The sequence below is a fragment of the Planococcus citri genome, chromosome 2 (genome assembly GCF_950023065.1).
Source record: "Planococcus citri chromosome 2, ihPlaCitr1.1, whole genome shotgun sequence".
NCBI classification, from domain to species: Eukaryota; Metazoa; Arthropoda; class Insecta; order Hemiptera; family Pseudococcidae; genus Planococcus; species Planococcus citri.
Window position 1 is genome coordinate 80,099,295 of NC_088678.1, and position 19,866 is coordinate 80,119,160.

The 19,866-nt window shown below is 36.8% G+C and overlaps 4 protein-coding genes across 4 annotated transcripts in view; 3 read left to right on the forward strand and 1 right to left on the reverse strand.

Annotated features, from left to right (window-relative positions):
- Nucleotides 1-19,866, reverse strand: part of LOC135837960 (roundabout homolog 2-like) — a 638,803-nt gene that overhangs the window by 387,809 nt on the left and 231,128 nt on the right. The gene's annotated exons all lie outside the window — the stretch shown is intronic.
- Nucleotides 1,315-4,464, forward strand: LOC135837943 (uncharacterized). The gene is made up of 2 exons (XM_065353389.1): nucleotides 1,315-1,675; nucleotides 1,845-4,464. The coding sequence occupies exon 2, from the start codon at nucleotides 1,884-1,886 to the stop codon at nucleotides 4,098-4,100; it is 2,217 nt and encodes a 738-aa protein (XP_065209461.1). The 5' UTR covers nucleotides 1,315-1,675; nucleotides 1,845-1,883; the 3' UTR covers nucleotides 4,101-4,464.
- On the forward strand, nucleotides 6,998-8,509 carry LOC135834574 (uncharacterized). Its single transcript, XM_065348491.1, has 2 exons — nucleotides 6,998-7,465; nucleotides 7,610-8,509. Exon 2 carries the CDS (start codon nucleotides 7,613-7,615, stop codon nucleotides 8,480-8,482), a length of 870 nt encoding a protein of 289 aa, XP_065204563.1. The 5' UTR covers nucleotides 6,998-7,465; nucleotides 7,610-7,612; the 3' UTR covers nucleotides 8,483-8,509.
- On the forward strand, nucleotides 15,875-18,947 carry LOC135837942 (uncharacterized). The gene is made up of 2 exons (XM_065353388.1): nucleotides 15,875-16,179; nucleotides 16,309-18,947. The coding sequence occupies exon 2, from the start codon at nucleotides 16,346-16,348 to the stop codon at nucleotides 18,587-18,589; it is 2,244 nt and encodes a 747-aa protein (XP_065209460.1). The 5' UTR covers nucleotides 15,875-16,179; nucleotides 16,309-16,345; the 3' UTR covers nucleotides 18,590-18,947.

Consider the following 19,866-nt stretch of genomic DNA (forward strand, 5'->3'; position numbering starts at 1 on the left):
AACTGCTCAAAACGGGTCGAAACCGTTTCCAATCGATTTGGCATGTCGAAAATATGGTATATCCCAAATTTCAGCTTTCTCGGTCAATTTGGTAAAATTTTGATTTTTTGCCTCATTTTTGACCTATAAATTCGATTTTCAAAAATTCACCAAAAATCGAAAAACGCACTTTAGCACTTGAAATTTTGACATGTGATAAATTTTTCCATGATCTTTCGATCTACCTGTGTAAGGTTTGAAAAATTTCGTGCAAGTCCTATGTTGAAACGCAAAATCCGCGATTTCGGCTGACCTGTCAATCAAAATAGCCGCCATTTTGTAAGTAAGGCCAACTTTTTTTTGGGCAAGTTTGCTTTAAAATGTTTCTTAGGATGTCCCCTTTAAGAAAAAAGTTGTCCTGGTGGATCGGCGGGGGGGGGGGGTGTGCAATTACTCCTATTGTCATATGCCGGACTAAAAGTAATGTTTTTTAAAACAAATTTTCAAATTTCGTATCTTATAAATTTCCGTAAAATTTCATCAAATGAATCTTTAAAATGTTTCATAAAAAGAAAAAAAAACATTCGTTCTTAATTAGGTATTGTTAAATTTTTCAGTTCTAAATAATATCAAGTCTGGAAAACTGATAAAACTGTAATTAAAATGCCAAAAACTGAAATCTGGAATTTTTTCAGTTTTCATTCTCTTTTTTGGCCATTTCTACCTTTTTTTTTTGCAAGTGTATTCTTATAATTCAAAATCGAACGTTCCTTTCTTCAACTCATAAGGCTCGAATACAAAATTAATTTAAATTTAAATAATCAAATGTCAAATTTTTAAATACAGACATCGGCAAAGTACAATAATTATAATGCAATTTTTTATATTTTTTTTTCGAGTAAAAAATTTAAGAAAATGATGGTTTTTTTTTTGAAAAAGTTTTTTTTTTTTTTAACATACCTAACAATGAATTACAAAACTGAAACTGAAAAAGCTGAATGTGAAAACTGAAAATAAAAAAATAAAAAGTAAACTTTTTTATTTTCTAGTTTTTCCAGCTCTGCTGACGTTTTGAATGATGAATAAGAGGAATGAATTGATACCTATTTGAACTCAACATTCTCGTATCTCTTCATTGTTTTATGTTTTTCTTTCTAAAGACAAAGAAGGAATAAAGGAGGAACTCAAGATGTAAATTGCTTGTACATAATCGATTCTCGAGACGTGGAAAATTTCAGAATTCTGAGTGGATTTTGTAAAAATTTTGATTTTTCCCTAGTTTTGAACGAAAAATCTTCATTTTCAAAATTTCGCCAAAGAATGGAAAAATGTAGGTACTTGAAGGGATGTGTAAATGAATTTACGCCTTCTTATCTCTTTGGTTATGCAACTTGTCAATATTGTCTACGCGATAAACTGGGCTTGCTCTGTTCATCAGTGCTTGTTTCGTCGAGTTTAGTTTAGTTAGAGTTTTTTTAAAAAGATAGGTATGTAGGTGATAACAGAGACCAGAGTGATGTGTTCGAATTTTAACGACATTATGTAACTTTGACTAATAGCTGCATGCTTAATTTGATCGTGCTTTTTTTTACCATCGTTCTGTGAAGTGTAGGACTACGAACTGTTGCAGTGTACCTATTTCGAATTATAGCTTTAAAAAGCGTGAATTTTGACATCGCGTTGTTTCTATTCTCCTGTAAGTACATGTATATTCTGGTAGGTTTTATCATTTGAAGTTATAGAAGAGCAACCGAGTGTATGTGCTCGTAAACGAATGTATATTGTTCTAAATATTACGTAGCCACGTAGGTAAGTTGAATGTTAATCATGTTGTGATCGTACGACGATATAATTTGATTTTACAGATCCGGCCATCGATCGATAGCGATATTATTTACGTAAAAATGAACGAAGATTCGCCGATGAAATTACAATGTTTGGCTGCCAAATCGATATGTGTCCATCTGTTACACGAATGGGCCGAAGGCGAAATACCCGTAATCAATGTTTGGAAACGAGCTCAGGGCTACGGTACCGACCATTGCAAGGATCACGACTGGTTTCTTTGGCAGATGACCGAAATGCAAGTACCTCGATTCGCGTACATATCGAGTGAAATTCAAAACCAAATCGAAGACAACATGGTACCGATTTTAGAAACAGCCCAGACGTGGATTCAGGCCCATCACAGGTGTAATAATTTCTTCCACGATCAACCATCGTCTTCGTTGAACGAATACATCGTGAAGCTGGTTTGGAACCATCATTTTAAAATCGACTACGCCGCGACTGCGAAAAATATCCTAACCAGTGAAAAGCTAAGTCTGTTGGAGAGGTTCAGATTCGCCAGTGTTTATTGCCTGGTCGACGAAATCGAAAAGTTTCGCGGCTCGATCGATTCGATACCGGAATTTGATTTCAAGCTAGATCCGTTCGTAGCTTGTTGGAGCAAGTATTTGAGAAACAAGGTACTTACGATATCGGTACAGAAGAATTCGTCGATCGAAATGTTGCTATTTAATACTTCGATGGAACACGGTTTGTGGCCAACTGTCGAGTACTTCTTCGATAAATTAGACTCGGCGAAGAAAACCTCGAAATTCGAAAGTATCCTCGAAACGTTCGGCGAATCGTACCCGAACGATTTCTCAGCCGGATTGGCGCGAAAAAAATGGAACCGACTGTGTTGTTTCGCCAGTTCGAAAATCATCTCCAGAATCGTCCGGTACGGTACTCCGAACCAGGTACGAATCGTTTGGAAGCTGTTCCAGAGTAAAATGAGTTCGAAGAATTTCTGCGGTATTCTCGAAACGCTGGTATCGTTATCGATGCGAAACGCTAGCGAATTCGAAAAATGGACCCCGTTGTTGATGGAAATCTGGACCGGAGCTAGTAACAATTTGAAGCAATCGGCCATCGTCGATACGAAACTGTGGCAGAGTATCGGTGATAAATTCTTCGATCAGTATCGAGACGAACGTATACCGGAGTTTCGTGCCCGTCGTCTGATCAGAGATCCGATGAAATTTGTCAGAATTGTGTTGAAAAGCATGCCCTCCAAGAAGAGATTTTTCGAGAAAAATTTCTGTTGGTTGATCCTTTGGGCGCCTTTTGCTGCGATAGATCAGTTGATGCGAGATGTTCTGGAGCATTACGATCGCGATGTTATCGAGCTGAAAAAAGTCATCGCCAATGACCAGGTCAGAATGCAATGGTCGCTAAGCTCATTGCTGGCATGTGGCGAATATGATGAAATCGACGCAGTAGTATCATTTTATCTTTCCGGTATCGATCGCATCATCGAAACAAAAACGCAGAATGATTTGCAATCGTATAAGTCGCAGTTTGTAATGTTTCCGCATAATTTCGATGCAATGTTAACTCAGGTTTATCGCGGTGATTGGAAGGAATTGTACAAGTACATGGAGGAAAACGTTTCGTGGGTGAATACCGATACTCCTAGAGACGTGATGATAAAATTATTCATGACAACCCGCAGATATTTTGCTCGGAAAATCGACGAAGGCCAGATGAACGACTTGAAGGAATTCGTCAGCATGATTTATTCGAATACTAAACCCGAATACGAATTCCCTGCACAGTACCAACTGAAATTTTTGAAAAACTTGTTCGAAAGTCGTCTGTTGAAAGTTTTGTTCAAGCCGAATTACACCAAGGATGGCAAAAAAATGACTTTCGATCGAGCTGCCTTGCAGGATTTTTTATTATGGATTTACGACGGTGACGAAGAATTAATCGATGAAAACTTCAAGCAACCGCGCCTGTTTCCTGGAGGATTTTTGGTTCAGTTGAAAGGATGCGTTGCCGAAGGTTCCTTCCAAGCTACCGAGTCGATGGATGAGTTTTTGAAATGGTGTTTTGCGACCGAAGCAGAAAGGCGACAGTTTAAACGCGAAATGATATACTATTACAGACAGTATAAGTTGATCGAAGGTCTGCTGATGCGTAGAAAATATCGTCCAAGGATGTTGTTGTGGTTTTTTGACGAAGATACCAGTTTGATTGAGAAATTTACGACTGATTATGGGTCTAATCCGATTCGCGGGTATTATATTAGCGATGATAGTGGCGACGATAGTGACGAAGAAGACTGGGATTAGATATTGTAGCATTTGAAGTGATGTACTGAAAATGAGCGACGAATAAAGAAATTCAGATTTTTGACTAATAATTTTCGTAAACGTAGAATCGTTTTTTTCTTCCGAGTATTTTTTTGTTTTGTTTGTTTAAGTTTTATTGTTTTTGTTTTTAAAGTGAACAATTGTAAATTGCTCTTAAATAAGTCGTACTAGTCTGTTTATTTTTAATTTTAATTTTTTTTTTAATATTGAAAGTTGTTGATCAAGGAATTTTTTTTTTGTTTTTTTCGTCGATCTTGATGATTTTTTTTTACAATTGTTTTATCGTATTGTTGAAAAGTAAGTATTTTAAAATAAATCGTATTTTGTTTGCTTTTTTATGAAATTTTGTTTTAATTTGAATGTTTTTAATAAATACTAAAATAGTCCGGCATATGACAATAGGAGTAATTGCACTCCCCCCCCCCCCGCCGATCATTCGGGACAACTTTTTTCTTAAAGGGGACATCCTAAGGAACATTTTAAAGCAAACTTGCCCAAAAAAAGTTGGCCTTCATTACAAAATGGCGGCCATTTTGATTGACAGGTCAGCCGAAATCGTAGATTTTGCGTTTCAACATACGACTTGCACGAAATTTTTCACACTTTACAAAGGTAGATCGAAAGATCATGCAACAATTTATCACCTGTCAAAATTTCAAGTGCTAAAGTGCGTTTTTCGATTTTTCGTGAATTTTTGAAAATCGAATTTAGGCCAAAAATGAGGGAAAAAATCAAAATTTCACCAAATTGATCAAGAAAGCTGAAATTTGGGAGATACTCTATTTTCGACATGCCAAATCGATTGGAAACGGTTTCAACCCGTTTTGAGCAGTTCTGGAGCCTCCAGCAGATTTTTGAAACTCGATATTCCCACAAAATTCCATCAAATTGGAGTAAAGCTGAAATTTATTCTAAAAACTAATTTCAATGCGCTACGAAGTACTGCAGGTGAATTTCAAGTCGTTTTGGAGCCTCCAGCAACTTTCGAGAATATCTAAAGCCTCCAGCAGGTTTTTGAAATTTTAAATTTTCAAAAAATTTCATCAATTAATGGAGATGGAAAGCTGAAATTTACACTACACTCCGATTTTAACACTCTCTGAAGACGACTTCTGGTAGGTTCAAGTCATTTTAGGGCCTCCAGCGACTTTTTTGAAAATTACTGGAGCCTCCAGCAGATTTTTGAAACTTTAAATTTCCCCAAAATGTCATCAAATGGAGATGGAAAGCTGAAATTTACTCTACACTCCAATTTTAACACCCTCTGAAGACGACTTCAGGTGGATTCAAGCCATTTTAGGGCCTCCAGCGACTTTTACTGGAGCCTCCAGTAGATTTTTGAAACTTGAAATTTCCCCAACATTAATTTATCAAATGGAGTTGGCAAGCTGAAATTTACTTGGCAGACTACATGGTGGTTTCAAATGGTTTTGAATCTTCCAGCTACTTTTACGAAATTTCAATTTTCCAAAAAAACGTCATACAACCTTTCAAAAAGTTGCTGGAGGCTCCAAAACGACTTGAAATTCACCTGCATAGTCAACTTCGTAGCGTATTGAAATCAGTTTGCAGAATGAATTTCGACTCTCCATCTTAGTTTGATGATATTTGGGGAAATTTCAAGTTTCAAAAATCTACTGGAGGCTCCAGTAATTTTCAAAAAAGTCGTTGGATGCTCTAAAATGACTTGAAATCCACCAGAAGTCGTTTCCAGAGGGTGTTAAAATTGGTGTGTAGAGTTAATTTCAGCTTTCCATCTGCATTTGATGAAATTTTGTGAAAATTTAAAGTTTCAAAAATCTGCTGGAGGCTCCAGAACTGCTTAAAACGCGTTGAAACCGTTTCCAATCGATTTGGCATGTCGAAAATAGGGTGTATCCCAAATTTCAGCTTTCTTGGTTAACTTGGTAAAATTTTAATTTTTTCCCTCATTTTTGGCCTAAATTCGATTTTCAAAAATTCACGAAAAATCGAAAAACGCACTTTAGCACTTGAAATTTTGACAGGTGATAAATTGTTGCATGATCTTTCGATCTACCTTTGTAAAGTGTGAAAAATTTCGTGCAAGTCGTATGTTGAAACGCAAAATCTACGATTTCGGCAGACCTGTCAATCAAAATGGCCGCCATTTTGTAAGTAAGGCCAATTTTTTTTGGCAAGTTTGCTTTAAAATGTTCCTTAGGATGTCCTCTTTAAGAAAAAAGTTGTCCCGGAGGATCGGCGGGGTGATGCAAATAATTACTCCTATTGTCATATGCCGGACGCAAATAGCGTTTTTTTCTACCCAAAGAAGTATCCAGTTCGAAGAGAAACTCATCGAAAAAATTATCCCCCCCCTTCCAAAGCTTCTTCCTTAATTAAAGTATGGGATAAGTATAGAAAATTGGAAAACCTATTCTGGAAAACTTGGAAAATTGGTCTGGAAAACCTGTAAAAGTCAGGGAGAATGACTTGTCAAAAATTATGGACACCCTGTATGTATTTGGAAATGGGCGCAATAAAGTACCTAGCTAGGTATACTGATCAAAAATGTTGGGACATTTCAAACATCTCCCCTCCTCCCAAGTTTTAATGGGTCTCGGATGTACCCAGTCCGGTTCCCTACATTTCGGGCGTTGAAGCACATACTTATGTAGCTACTTATCAAATTTGGATCAAAAATGGAAAAAATTGAAATTTCTCCAAATTTAGGGTACCTTTAATAAACCTGAAATTCGATAAATGTACTTTTATTTTGTCTCCCGCCCCCCCCCCTCAATCGATTGGAAGCACTTCAGAACAACGGTTTCGAGCAGTTAAAATTCTAGGTCAATTTGGTGAAATGATTCTATTATTTTCCTAGTTTTGAAATTAAATCAAAAGATTTTCAAAAATTCGTCAAGATCAAGAATCGAAGTAAAATTAATTTACGTACGCCTTCGGGCCTTCGGTTATGCAACTACTACTGCAACTGCCAACTCCCACCTCAGTATCTAGAGCACGTGCGTTTTCTGTTGAAAAGAGTGGCAGAACCGGTTTTGTATTGGATGGGAAGGGACGATGACGAAGGGAGTTCTGATTTTCGGATACTCGGTTCGGCTCGTGCATCTTGCAGTTGCATCATCATTCACATGTCCTTTTGTTTCTTACTTTACTGACTTCCGTTCGATATTCTTTGCAAGATATTCGAGACCGTAGCTTACTTAGTGCTGTATTCGAAGTTCGAATTATGATGCTATTATTGTAACTTTCGGCTAGCTGTTTTAGTGACGGACGATCGTGCCTTTTATTTCGACATTGTTCTGTGTGTTTCGAATCACAGCTTTAGGAAGCGTGAATTTCGCCTTGTTCAATTCTCCTGCAATGTAAGTATGTTCTGGTCAGTTTTATCAGTATTACACGATTAACTCAGTGTATGGGCTCGTAATAACGAATGTATTATGTTCGAATATTAGTTGAATAAATAGTCACGAATACCGACGATACTACGATATAATTTTATTTTACAGCAGATGGACGATTCGCCGATGAAATTACAAAGCTTGGCTTCGAAATCGATTTGCATTCGGCTGCTGTACGAATGGGCCGAGGACGAAATACCCGTAATCAATGTTTGGAGAAGAGGTCGAGGATATACCGCTTGCTCGGCTCGCGATTGGTTCCTGTGGCAGTTATGCGAAATGCAAGTACCTCATCGATTCGCTCATATACCGGATAAAATCCAGCACCAAATCGAAGACGATATGGCGCTGATTTTAGAACTAGTTATAAAATGGATCTTGCATCATCACTTGTTGAATGTTTTCTACGACGATCAGCCATCATCTTCGTTGAGCGAATATATCGTCAAGCTGGTTTGGAACCATCGTTTTAAAATCGATAACTTAGCTACGGCGAAAAATATCCTCACCAATGATAATCTAACCGCGTTGGAAAGGTTCACCATAGCTAGTACGTATTGCATCGTAGATGAAATCGAAAAGTTTCGCGACACGATGGATTCGGTTCCGGAATGGGATTCGATAGGGCAGATATACGTCGGGTATTGGACCAGGTACTTGAAGAACAAGTTGGATACGATAGATGTACCGAGAAATTCGTCGATCGAATCGTTCTATCTGAAAGCTGCGGAAGAGCACGAGTTGTGGTCCGCTGCCGTGTACTTCTTCGATAAACTGAACCCGGCGAAGAAATCGGCCGAATTCGAACGTATGCTAGATTTCGCCGAAACCAATCTGAAAGATTTGTTGGCCAAATTAGGGGAAGATAAAGAATGGCCGGGATATCGCGTGTCGTTCCGCGATTTCGAAAATTATCCAGGAAATCGTCCAGTATGGTACCGTGGACCAAGTACGATTAGTTTGGAAGCTGTTCGAACGTAAAATGAGTCCGAAGAATTTCTGCGCCGTTATCGAAACGCTAATAATTGTCTGGATAATTTTTTATGTGATAAAAGTATGTTTTTCAAAGTAAATGTAGGACGCATATCTCTGACCATGATGGGATAATCTTAGCAATATCACTGGAGTCTAGATCAACTGAACAAAATCATTTAGCTTTAAAACACGTAATTTTAGTAATCATAATAAAGAGTTGTTTGTTAACTCTCTGGAAACAGTAGACTGGGAAAGCATGCTTCAGGGTAATGACTTTCAGTTGAAGTTTAGTAATTTTCAAAATACATATGTAAAATATTTCCAACAATCCTACCCTATAGTGACTAAAAACTACCCATCAAAACAAGTGAACACAAAATTTGCACCCCACTTCAAAGTTGAACTGAAAAAATTAAAACAGGAGCTAGAAGATATTCGAGAATTTGGTCAACTAATCCAATCACCATATTTGAGAGAAAAATATAAAGTTGAAAAAACTGAGTACAAACGTTTAGTGGCCTCAGCTAAAAAACATGCAATTGATAGTAAAATCTTGGCCTCATGTAACTATAATAAGACAGCATGGGAAATTATAAACCATAGACCAAATCATCATTCAATTGAAATTATTGCAAACAGCAATACCTCAACAAAAGAACCCTACGAAATTGCTCAACTATTCAACTCATTCTTCACAAAATTACCAGATCACCCCCAAATGTCACATGGCCTTGACCCTCTCTCACTAGTAAATCACACACTCCCCTCTTTTTTTTGTGAACCTACCAACATGTATGAAGTACTCAGCATAATAAATTCCCTCAAAAATTCCACATCAAAAGATCATCTTGGTATTGATGTTAACACACTGAAACTCTCTGCCCCTTTTGTTGCTTACCCCCTTGCCATACTCTTCAATGAATCCATTGAAAAGGGTGTTTATCCACATGAAATGAAAACTAGTGTAGTAACACCTGTCTTTAAAAATGGAGAGAGAGATAAACTGAATAATTACAGACCAATATCAATCACCCCAGTTTTCTCTAAAGTGTTTGAAAAAATATTCCACAAAAGATTAGCAGATTTCTTTGAAAAATATAAATTACTCCACCCATCCCAGTTTGGCTTTCAGAAAAACATGAATACCACTTCTGCAATCTATAAATTTGTTCATGAGGTATTGAATGGTCTCCAACAGAAAAAAAATCTATTAGCAGTTCTTTGTGACCTGTCTAAGGCTTTTGATAGGGTTGACCACAACATTCTGCTAGAAAAATTGGAGAGATATGGTGTTAGAGGTATACTATTAGATTGGGTCAAGAGCTACTTATCTGATAGAGCCCAAATTGTAAAAATCAACAATAGCACATTTTCTGATGCGGAACCTATTAAGCAAGGGGTACTTCAAGGATCCATCTTAGGTCCACTGTTCTTTATTATTTATATCAATGATTTATCACCTTATTTTGGATACAGCCTCACAGAATTTGCGGATGATACAACAGCTTTTCTAGAAATAGATGAAGGTGTTGATAGCAATCATGTTCAGGGCATTATGAATAGGTTGATAGCTTGGTTTTCGGCAAACAAAATGATACTAAATTTAAATAAAACACATTTCTTGGGATTTGGTAAGGTACCTTCTTCTATAACAGAAAGTTACAGAATAATAGATTCAACTAAATTTCTAGGAGTTCTAATAAACTCTGACTTGAAATGGAATAACCAAGTGGACCATTTAATCAAAAAACTTTCCACTTATACCTATTTAATACGACAGCTCCGTGAAATAACACACTCTCACACTTTAAAACTTGCATATTTTGGCCTATTTCATTCTAATCTGAGCTATGGAATAGCACTTTGGGGTGGTAATCCCAGTCTACTCCAATGTGTACTACTAATACAAAAAAGAGCTGTAAGAATAATGTTTCGAAAACATCCAAGAGAATCCTGTAAACCAGTCTTTATTGAAAACAACATACTGCCAGCTCCGTGTGAGTACATACTTCAACTGTGTATTATGATAAAGAATGGAATAATAAATCTCAAGGTACCTTCTCACACATATGAAACAAGATTCAAACATTTGGCAATAGGTGAAAATTTAAGAACAAAAATTATGCAAAATAACGTTGATTTCATGGCCTCAAAAATTTATAATAAAATACCACAAGAACTAAAAAATATACAATCCAAAAACCTTTTTAAAAAGAAACTAAAAAATTGGCTACAGAGATATGCGTTCTATGATGTTGAAGAAATGCTGCAGCTAAACGCATAAGTTTACTTGTTTTCTTTGTTTTCTTTTTGCTTTTTTTATTCATCTATTTTCATTATTTTATTTCATTTATGTATTTCTTTTCTTTTTAAATTCCATTTTCAATAATTTTTATCATTTTAAACCCTTCTATAAATGTATGTAACATTGAAAAAATGGCCTGTATGCTACATGTTATTGATACCTATCTGTATTAGTACCTATATTTTATATGACATTGTAAATGCAGCGGAAGCTGTGACCTGCAATAAATATTTGAATTGAATTGAATTGGTACTTTCGTCGATGAAAAACGCGAAAGAGTTCGAGAAATGGACCCCGATTCTGATGGAAATTTGGACCAGCTCCACTTACAAATTGAAGCAATCGGTCATCGTCGATATGAAACTGTGGCAGAGTAGGTATCGGTGATAAATGCATGTCCATTATTGCGCACGGAGAAACGTCGGAATTTTGCTCACGTCGTCGCCAAATCAGCGATCCGATGATATTCATCAGACTGGTGTTGAAAAGCGCTACGGCCAAGATGAGAATAACGTTTTTCGAGAGGAATTTCTGTTGGTTGATCATCTGGGCGCCGTTCGCTGCGGTTGATCAATCGATGCGTGATTGTTTGAAGAATTACAATCACGATGTTGTGCAGCTGAAGAAAGTGGTCGCCAATTGTTCCAATTGGGCGTTCGCGTTGTATATTGCTAGCATATGGCGAATTCAAGGAACTCGATGAAGTGATATCGTTTTATTTCACCGGTATCGATGGCGTTAACGTTAATGACGAAGTCGGGATGAGAAATAAAATCAAGTTCCATAAGTTCGAGTGCCTAACGTCCGAGTACGCTTTTGATCCGGTGTGCTTTTGCGCGTATCGAGGTGATTGGAAGCCTTTATATAAATACGTGCGTAAAAGCGTTTCACACGTATCTCCCATGGCGCTCGAAGCGATAATGAGAAAGGTGATCTTGCAGGGCAGATGGTGGACTCGGAAAATCGATAGAAGCGAGACGAACGAATTGAAGGAGTTCGTCTGCAAGGTGTATTCCAACGTGGATCCTGCGCTAAGAGCCTCTGCCCACGTCCAATTGGTAACGCTGAAAAAACGATACGAAAGCTGCATGTTGACTGCTTTATTCGATTACAAACGTGTGAAAAAAGTGATTTTCGATCGAGCCAACGTGCAGGATTTCTTGCTGTGGATTTACGAAGGCGACGAGAATTTAATCGATGAAAACTTCAAGCAACCGAGCCTGTTTCCTAAAGGATTTTTGGTTCAGTTGAAAGGATGCGTTGCCGAAGGTTCCTTTCAAGTTACCAAGTCGATGGATGAGTTTTTGAAGTGGTGTTTTGAGACCGAAGCGGAAAGGCGACAGTTTAAACGCGAGATGATATACGATTACAGAAATCACGAGCTGATCGAAGGTCTGTTGATGCGACGAAAGTATCGTCGTAAGATGTTGTTTTGGTTTTTCGATGAAGATACCAGTTTGATTGGAGAATTCACGGCTGATTGTGCGAGTAATCCGATGTACTCGTATTTTCTCAGCGATGATAGTAGTGATGATAGTGACGATGAAAATTGAAGTCGTGGAAAAGTGACCGGTGAAATTAGACATTAGCATATTTGAAGTAATTATCTACTGAAAATGAGCGATGAATAATGAAATCCAGATTTTTGACTATTATTATAAATTATAATTTTCATGATTGTGGAATCTTTTTTTTTTTTCAAGTTGTTTGTCGTTTGTTTATTATCAAGTATATTATTTTTTTTTAAATTGAATCTTTGGAAACTGTTAGATAAGTGTAAGTATCTATCTAATCATTGTCATTTTTTAAATTTTTTTTGTTATTTGGAAATTATTCATATAAGTATCAGTGCTATATATACTTAAGTACACTTTATGATTTTTGAAATTCATTCGGGCTTAATTTTTCACTCGTTTTTGGTTTTTCATTAATTATTGTTACTCGTAAGTATGGAATTACACTAATTGTAAGTACACTTTATAATATTTTAATTCATTTACGCTTGAATTTATTCTCTTTTTTGTTCTTTCAGTACATCTACATATAGGTATGTACATGATCATTAGTATTCGTAAGTATGCAGTATAATAGTATAGGCAGACTAATTTATAATTTTTGTAATTCATTATTTTAAATTTTTATTTTTTTTAGTATTGAAAGTTTTAATTATTAGTTGGTATAGGTACGAATTCACGTGTTTGTTTTTTAATAAGTAGGTAGGTGATACTTATTGTTTTAGTTTAAAAAATATTTTTACGAGGTTTTTTTTCTTTCCTTGGGAATGTTTTTGTGATCATTAAAACTTGGAATTGAATATTTTTTTTTGCTTTTTGGAGGGGAAAAATACAGAATGGTCTAGTTTTTTTTCGTGAACATTTTCACGATCACTGACAAAATTTGTATTATTTTTGTATGGAAATTTTGCCGATATTTTTGGCTCAAATTTGGTTGGATTTTCTCACATTTTGATGCGCGTTGAGTGGTTTTTATAAATTTTAATTTATTAAATAAACCCACCTTTTCCATTTACTAAAAAAAAAGAGCAAATATGAGTACCTATTCGAGATTTTTAAATGAATATCGGAGTGTTATTTATTCCTGTGAAAATTTTGATTGTGAGAAAAAGCACGAATCTTCGAAAATTATGAAATGTGGAATTTTACAGTTGTGCCGAAAATCAGAAATGAAAATCAATTTGGGCAATTGAAATTTTAGTAAGGTATCGTTTCAGACCAAAGATCATGTTAGTCGGGGACGGGAGCCCGTTTAAGGATCTATTGCACTCCTTCCCCCCCCCCCCCCGGTCGATACTCCGGGACAACTTTTTTCTTAAAGGGGACATCCTAAGGAACATTTTAAAGCAAACTTGCCAAAAAAAAAGTTGGCATTACTTACAAAATGGCGGCCGATTTGATATGACAGGTCAGAAGAAATCGCAGATTTTGCGTTTTAACATAGGACTTGCACGAACCTTTTCAAACATTACAAAGGTAGATCGAAAGATCATGAGAAAATTTATCACCTGTCAAAATTTCAAATCTTAAAGTGCGTTTTTCGATTTTTAGTGAATTTTTAAAAATCGAATTTCGGCCAAAAATGAGGGAAAAATCAAAATTTTACCAAATTGACCAAGAAAGCTGAAATTTGGGATATACCCGATTTTCGACATGCCAAATCAATTGGAACCGGTTTCAACCCGTTTTGAGCAGTTCTGGAGCCTCCAGCAGATTTTTGAAACTTGAAGTTTCCACAAAATTCCATCAAATTGGAGTTGTAAAGCAAAAATTTATTCTAAAAACTAATTTCAATACGCTACGAAGTACTGCAGGTGAATTTCAAGTCTTTTTGGATCCTCTAGCAACTTTTTGAAAATTCCTGAAGCCTTCAGCAGATTTTTGAAACAATAAATTTTCACAAAATTTCATCAAATGGAGATGGAAAGCTAAAATTTACTCTACACTCCAATTTTAACACCCTCTGAAGACGACTTCAGGTGGGTTCAAGTAATTATGTATATGGCCTCCAGCGACTTTTTTTGAAAATTACTGGAGCCTACAGCAGATTTTTGAAAATTTACATTTTCACAAAATTTCATCAAATGGAGATGGAAAGCTGAAATTTACTCTACACTCCAATTTTAACACCCTTTGAAGACGACTTCAGGTGGGTTCAAGTCATTTTAGGGCCTCCAGCGACTTTTTTGAAAATTACTGGCGCCTCCAGTAGATTTTTGAAAATTGAAATTTCACCAACATTAATTTATCAAATGGAGTTGGCAAGCTGAAATTTACTTCGCAGACTACATGGTGGTTTCAAATGGTTTTGAAGCTTCCAGCTACTTTTAGGAAATTTCAATTCTCCAAAAAAACGTCATACAACCTTTCGAAAAAATTGCTGGAAGCACCAAAACGACTTGAAATTCACCAGCAGTCAACTTCGTAGCATATTGAAATTAGTTTGCAGAATGAATTTTGACTCTTCATCATTAGTTTGATGAAATTTCGGGGAAATTTCAAGTTTCAAAAATCTACTGGAGGCTCCAGTAATTTTCAAAAAAATCGTTGGAGGCTCTAAAATGACTTGAAATCCACCAGAAGTCGTTTTCAGAGGGCGTTAAAATTGGAGTGTAGAGTAAATTTCAGCTTTCCATCTCCATGTGATGAAATTTTGTGAAAATTTAAAGTTTCAAAAATCTGCTGGAGGCTTCAGAAATTTTCAAAAAAGTCGCTGGAGGCTCCAAAACGACTGGAAATTTACCTGCAGTACTTCGTAGCGTATTGAAATTAGTTTTTAGAATAAATTTTAGCTTTACAACTCCAATTTGATGGAATTTTTGTGGGAATTTCGAGTTTCAAAAATCTGAAGGAGGCTCTAGAACTGCTCAAAACGGGTTGAAATCGTTTCCAATCGATTTGGCATGTCGAAATTAGGGTATATCCCGAATTTCAGCGTTCTTGGTCAATTTGGTAAAATTTTGATTTTTTCCCTCATTTTTGGCCTAAATTCGATTTTCAAAAATTCACCAAAAATCGAAAAACGCACTTTAGCACATGAAATTTTGACAGGTGATAAATTTTTGCATGATCTTTCGATCTACCTTTGTGAAGTTTGAAAAAGTTTGTGCAAGTCCTATGTTAAAACGCAAAATCTGCGATTTCGGCTGACCTGTCAATCAAAATGGCCGTCATTTTGTAAGTAAGGCCAACTTTTTTTGGGCAAGTTTGCTTCAAAATGTTCCTTAGGACGTCCCCTTTAAGAAAAAATTTGTCCCGGATGATTGGGGGGGGGGTGCAATTACTCCTATTGTCATATGCCGGACTATATTTCTTCATTGTTTTATGTTTTTCTTTCTAAAGACAAAGAAGGAAAGGAGGAATTCAAGATGTAAATTGCTTGTAGGTAGGTACCTATCTAATCGATTCTCGAGACGTGGAAAATAGGGTACATTTCAAATGTTTTTAGAATTCTGAGTGGATTTGGTTTAAATTTTGATTTTTTTTCCGGTTTTGAACGAAAGATTTTCAAAATTTCTCCAAAGAATGGAAAAATGTGCTTGAACGGATGTGATAATGAATTTACTCCTTCTCATCTTTTTGGTTATGCAACTTCTCAGTATTGTCTACGATTTATAAACTCACTCGGCTTGCTCTGTGCTCTGCTCATCAGTGCTTGTTTCGTCGAGTTTTAGTTCAAAAAGATAGATGATAACAGAGACCAGAGTGATGTGTTCGAATTTTAACGCCATTATGTAACTTTGACTAAAGCTGCACGCTTAATTTTGATCGTTCTTTTTTTCACCATCGTTCAGTGAAGTTTACGACTACGAATTGTTGCAGTGTATTTCGAATTATAGCTTTAAAAAGTGTGAATTTCGACATCGTGTTGTTACAATTTTCCTGTAAGTATATTCTGGTCAGTTTTAACCGAGTGAATGTGCTCGTAAACGAATGCATATTGTTCAAAAATATTACGTAAGTTGAATGTTAATCACGTTGTGATCGTACGACGATATGATTTGATTTTACAGATCTGGCGATCGATATAGTGATATTATTTACGTAAAAATGAACGACGCCGACGATTCGCCGATGAAATTACAATGTTTGGCTGCCAAATCGATATGTGTTCGTCTGCTACACAAATGGGCAGAAGGCGAGATACCCGTAATCAATGTTTGGAAAAGAGCTCAGGGGTACGGTACCGACCATTGCAAGGATCACGACTGGTTCCTTTGGCAGTTGAGCGAAATGCAAGTACCTCAATTCGCGTACATATCCGGTGAAATTCAAAACCAAATCGAAGACAACATGGTACCGATCTTAGAAACGGTTTATTGGTGGATTCGGGCCCATCACGGGTGTAATAATTTCTTCCACGATCAACCATCGTCTCCGTTGAACGAATACATCGTGAAACTAGTCTGGAACCATCATTTCAAAATCGATAGGTTGGCTACGGCGAAAAATATCCTAACCAATGAAAAGCTGAGTCTGTTGGAGAGGTTCAGATTCGCCAGTGTTTATTGCCTCGTCGACGAAATAGAAAAGTTTCGTGGAATGATCGATTCGATACCGGAATTTGATTTTAAGGCGGATCCGTTCGTGGCATATTGGAGCAAGTATTTGAGAAACAAGTTACATACGATATCGGTACCGAAGAATAATTCTTCGATCGAAATGTTGCTATTTAATACTGCGATGGAACACGGTTTGTGGCCAACTGTCGAGTACTTCTTCGATAAATTAGACTCGGCGCAGAAAACCTCCAAATTCGAAAGTATCCTCGGAATGTACGGCGAATTCTACCGGGACGATTTCTCAGCCGGATTGGCGCGAAAAAAATGGAATCCGTTGTGTTGTTTCGCCAGCTCGAAAATCATCGCCAGAATCGTCCGGTACGGTTCTCCGGAGCAAGTACGAATCGTTTGGAAGCTGTTCGAAAGTAAAATGAATCCGAAGAATTTCTACGGCATTCTCGAAACGCTGGTACCGTTATCGATGCGAAACGCGAGCGAATTCGAAAAATGGACCCCATTGTTGATGGAAATCTGGACCGACGCTAGCAACAATTTGAAACAATCGGCAATCGATATGAAACTTTGGGAGAGTATCGGTGAAAAATTCTTCGATCACTTTCGAGACGAACATATACCTGAGTTTCGTGCGCGTCGACTGATCAGCGATCCGATGAAATTCATCAGAATTGTGTTGAAGAGCATGCCCGCCAAGAAGAGATTTTTCGAGAAAAATTTCTGTTGGTTGATCCTGTGGGCGCCGTTTGCTGCGGTAGATGAATTGATGCGCGATGGTCTGGAGCATTATGATCGCGACGTTATCGAGCTGAAAAAAGTCATCGCCAATGACGAGGTCAAAACGCAATGGTCGCTAAGTTCATTGCTGGCATATGGTGAATATGACGAAATCGATGCCATAATATCATTCTATCTCCCCGGTATCGATCGCATTCTCGAAACAAAAATCAGAAACGGCGTCATAACGCAAAATGATTTGCGGTGGTATAAGGTGACGTTTATAATGTCTCCGGATAATTTTGATTCCATGTTAATGCAGGTTTATCGTGGCGATTGGAAGGAATTGTACAAGTACATGGAGGAAAACATTTCGTGGGTAAATCCCGATACGTCTAGAGACGTAATGATAAAATTGTTCATGACAACCCGCAGATATTTTGCTCGTAAAATCGACGGAGGCCAGATGAACGACTTGAAGGAATTCGTCAGCATGATCTATTCGAATACTAAACCCGAAGACGAATTCTACGCCCAGCACCAACTGAAATTTTTGAAAAGGTTGTTCGAAAATCGCCTGGCGAAAGTTTTGTTCAAGACGGATCACACGACCAACTATCGCAAAAAAATGACTTTCGATCGAGCTGCCGTGCGCGAGTTTTTGTTGTGGATTTACGACGGTGACGAAAAATTAATGGATAAAATCTTCAAGCAACCGCGCCTGTTTCCTTCTGGATTTTTGGTTCAGTTGAAAGGATGCGTTGCCGAAGGTTGCTTCCAAGCTACCGAGTCGATGGATGAGTTTTTGAAATGGTGTTTTGCAACCGAAGCAGAAAGGCAACGGTTTAAACGCAAGATGATATACGATTACCGACAGTATCAGTTGATCGAAGGTCTACTGATGCGTCGAAAATATCGTCCAAGGATGCTGTTGTGGTTTTTTGACGGAGATGCCTGGTTGATTGAAAAATTTACGGCTGATTATGGGCCTAGTCCGATTCACGGGTATTATATTAGCGACGATAGTAGCGACGATAGTGACGAAGAGGATTGGGATTAGATATTGTAGCATTTTTGAAGTAATGTACTGAAAATTCGCTGAAAATGAGCGATGAATAAAGAAATTCAGATTCTTGACTAATAGGTAATTTTTGTAAACGTAGAATCGTTTTTTTCGAGTATTTTTTTTGTTTTGTTTTTTAAAGATATTATTGTTTTTGTTTTTAAAGCGAATAATTGTAAATTGTTCTGAAATAAGTCGTACTAGTCTGTTTATTTTGAATTTTTATTTTTTCTAATTGAAAGTTGTTGACCAAGGAATTGCTTTTTGTTTTTTTCGTTATGATCTAAATGATTATTTTTTTACAATTGTTTTATCGTAATGTTGAAAAGTATTTCAGAATAAATCGTGTGACGTATTTTGTTTGCTTTTTTAAGAAAGTTTTTTTTTTCTAATTTGAAATTTATTCATAAAATAGTTACCTATCTACTATAGGTACTTGAGACTTGAGTACATTTAATAATACTCGTCGTTAAAACGTTCACTTTCGCACCTTATGGTGTAGTATACTTACTTACTATTGTATTTTGATTCGTGTTGAAAGGGAAGAATGAATTTTATTGAATTTTCTTCAACAATAGACTGAATCCCATTTTGATGTATTGGCATCTAGAAAAAAAGAGAGGAGGATGCGCTGCCATTCTGAGGAAATTGAAGCAGGGCCATTCCACGTCAATTGGACCAAGAAGTGGTAGGTGGCTTCGGCGATTTTTTTGAAATTTTTCCTGTGGAAAGACCTTCCGAAGAGATGACCGTAAAAATAGGGGTCGAATGGGTCAACTTTACCAATCAAAACTTTTTTTTTCATGTTTTAAATCAAAAAATTGCATTTTTCGCAAACTTAAAATTTTTTTAAATCGACTTTGCGACAAGTTGCTATCCCGATTTTTTAATATGTTGTTCAGCATGAACAGTTGTCCATAATATAGGTATTTTTTTCAGAATTTTTGAGAGTCGGAACGATATGAAAACTGCGTTTTGAAACTTTTTGAGCTGATTTTTTGTACGAAAAAAAGTGGCAACACTGAGTTTCATGATATCACCAAAAAGGCCTTTTAAAACCTCTAACTATGGGGAAAAGCTCCATTTTGGTAGGTATCGCGATTATCGAGTAATCCACTGCTGAAATGGATGATATTTTAGGTTTACTGAAAACTTTGACACCCCCTGGCTGCCTTCAAAAATAGGCTAGAGGGTTGCGATTTGCGCCATTGGTCATCTCTTCGGAAGGTCTTTCCACAGGAAAAATTTCAAAGAAATCGCCGAACTCATCTACC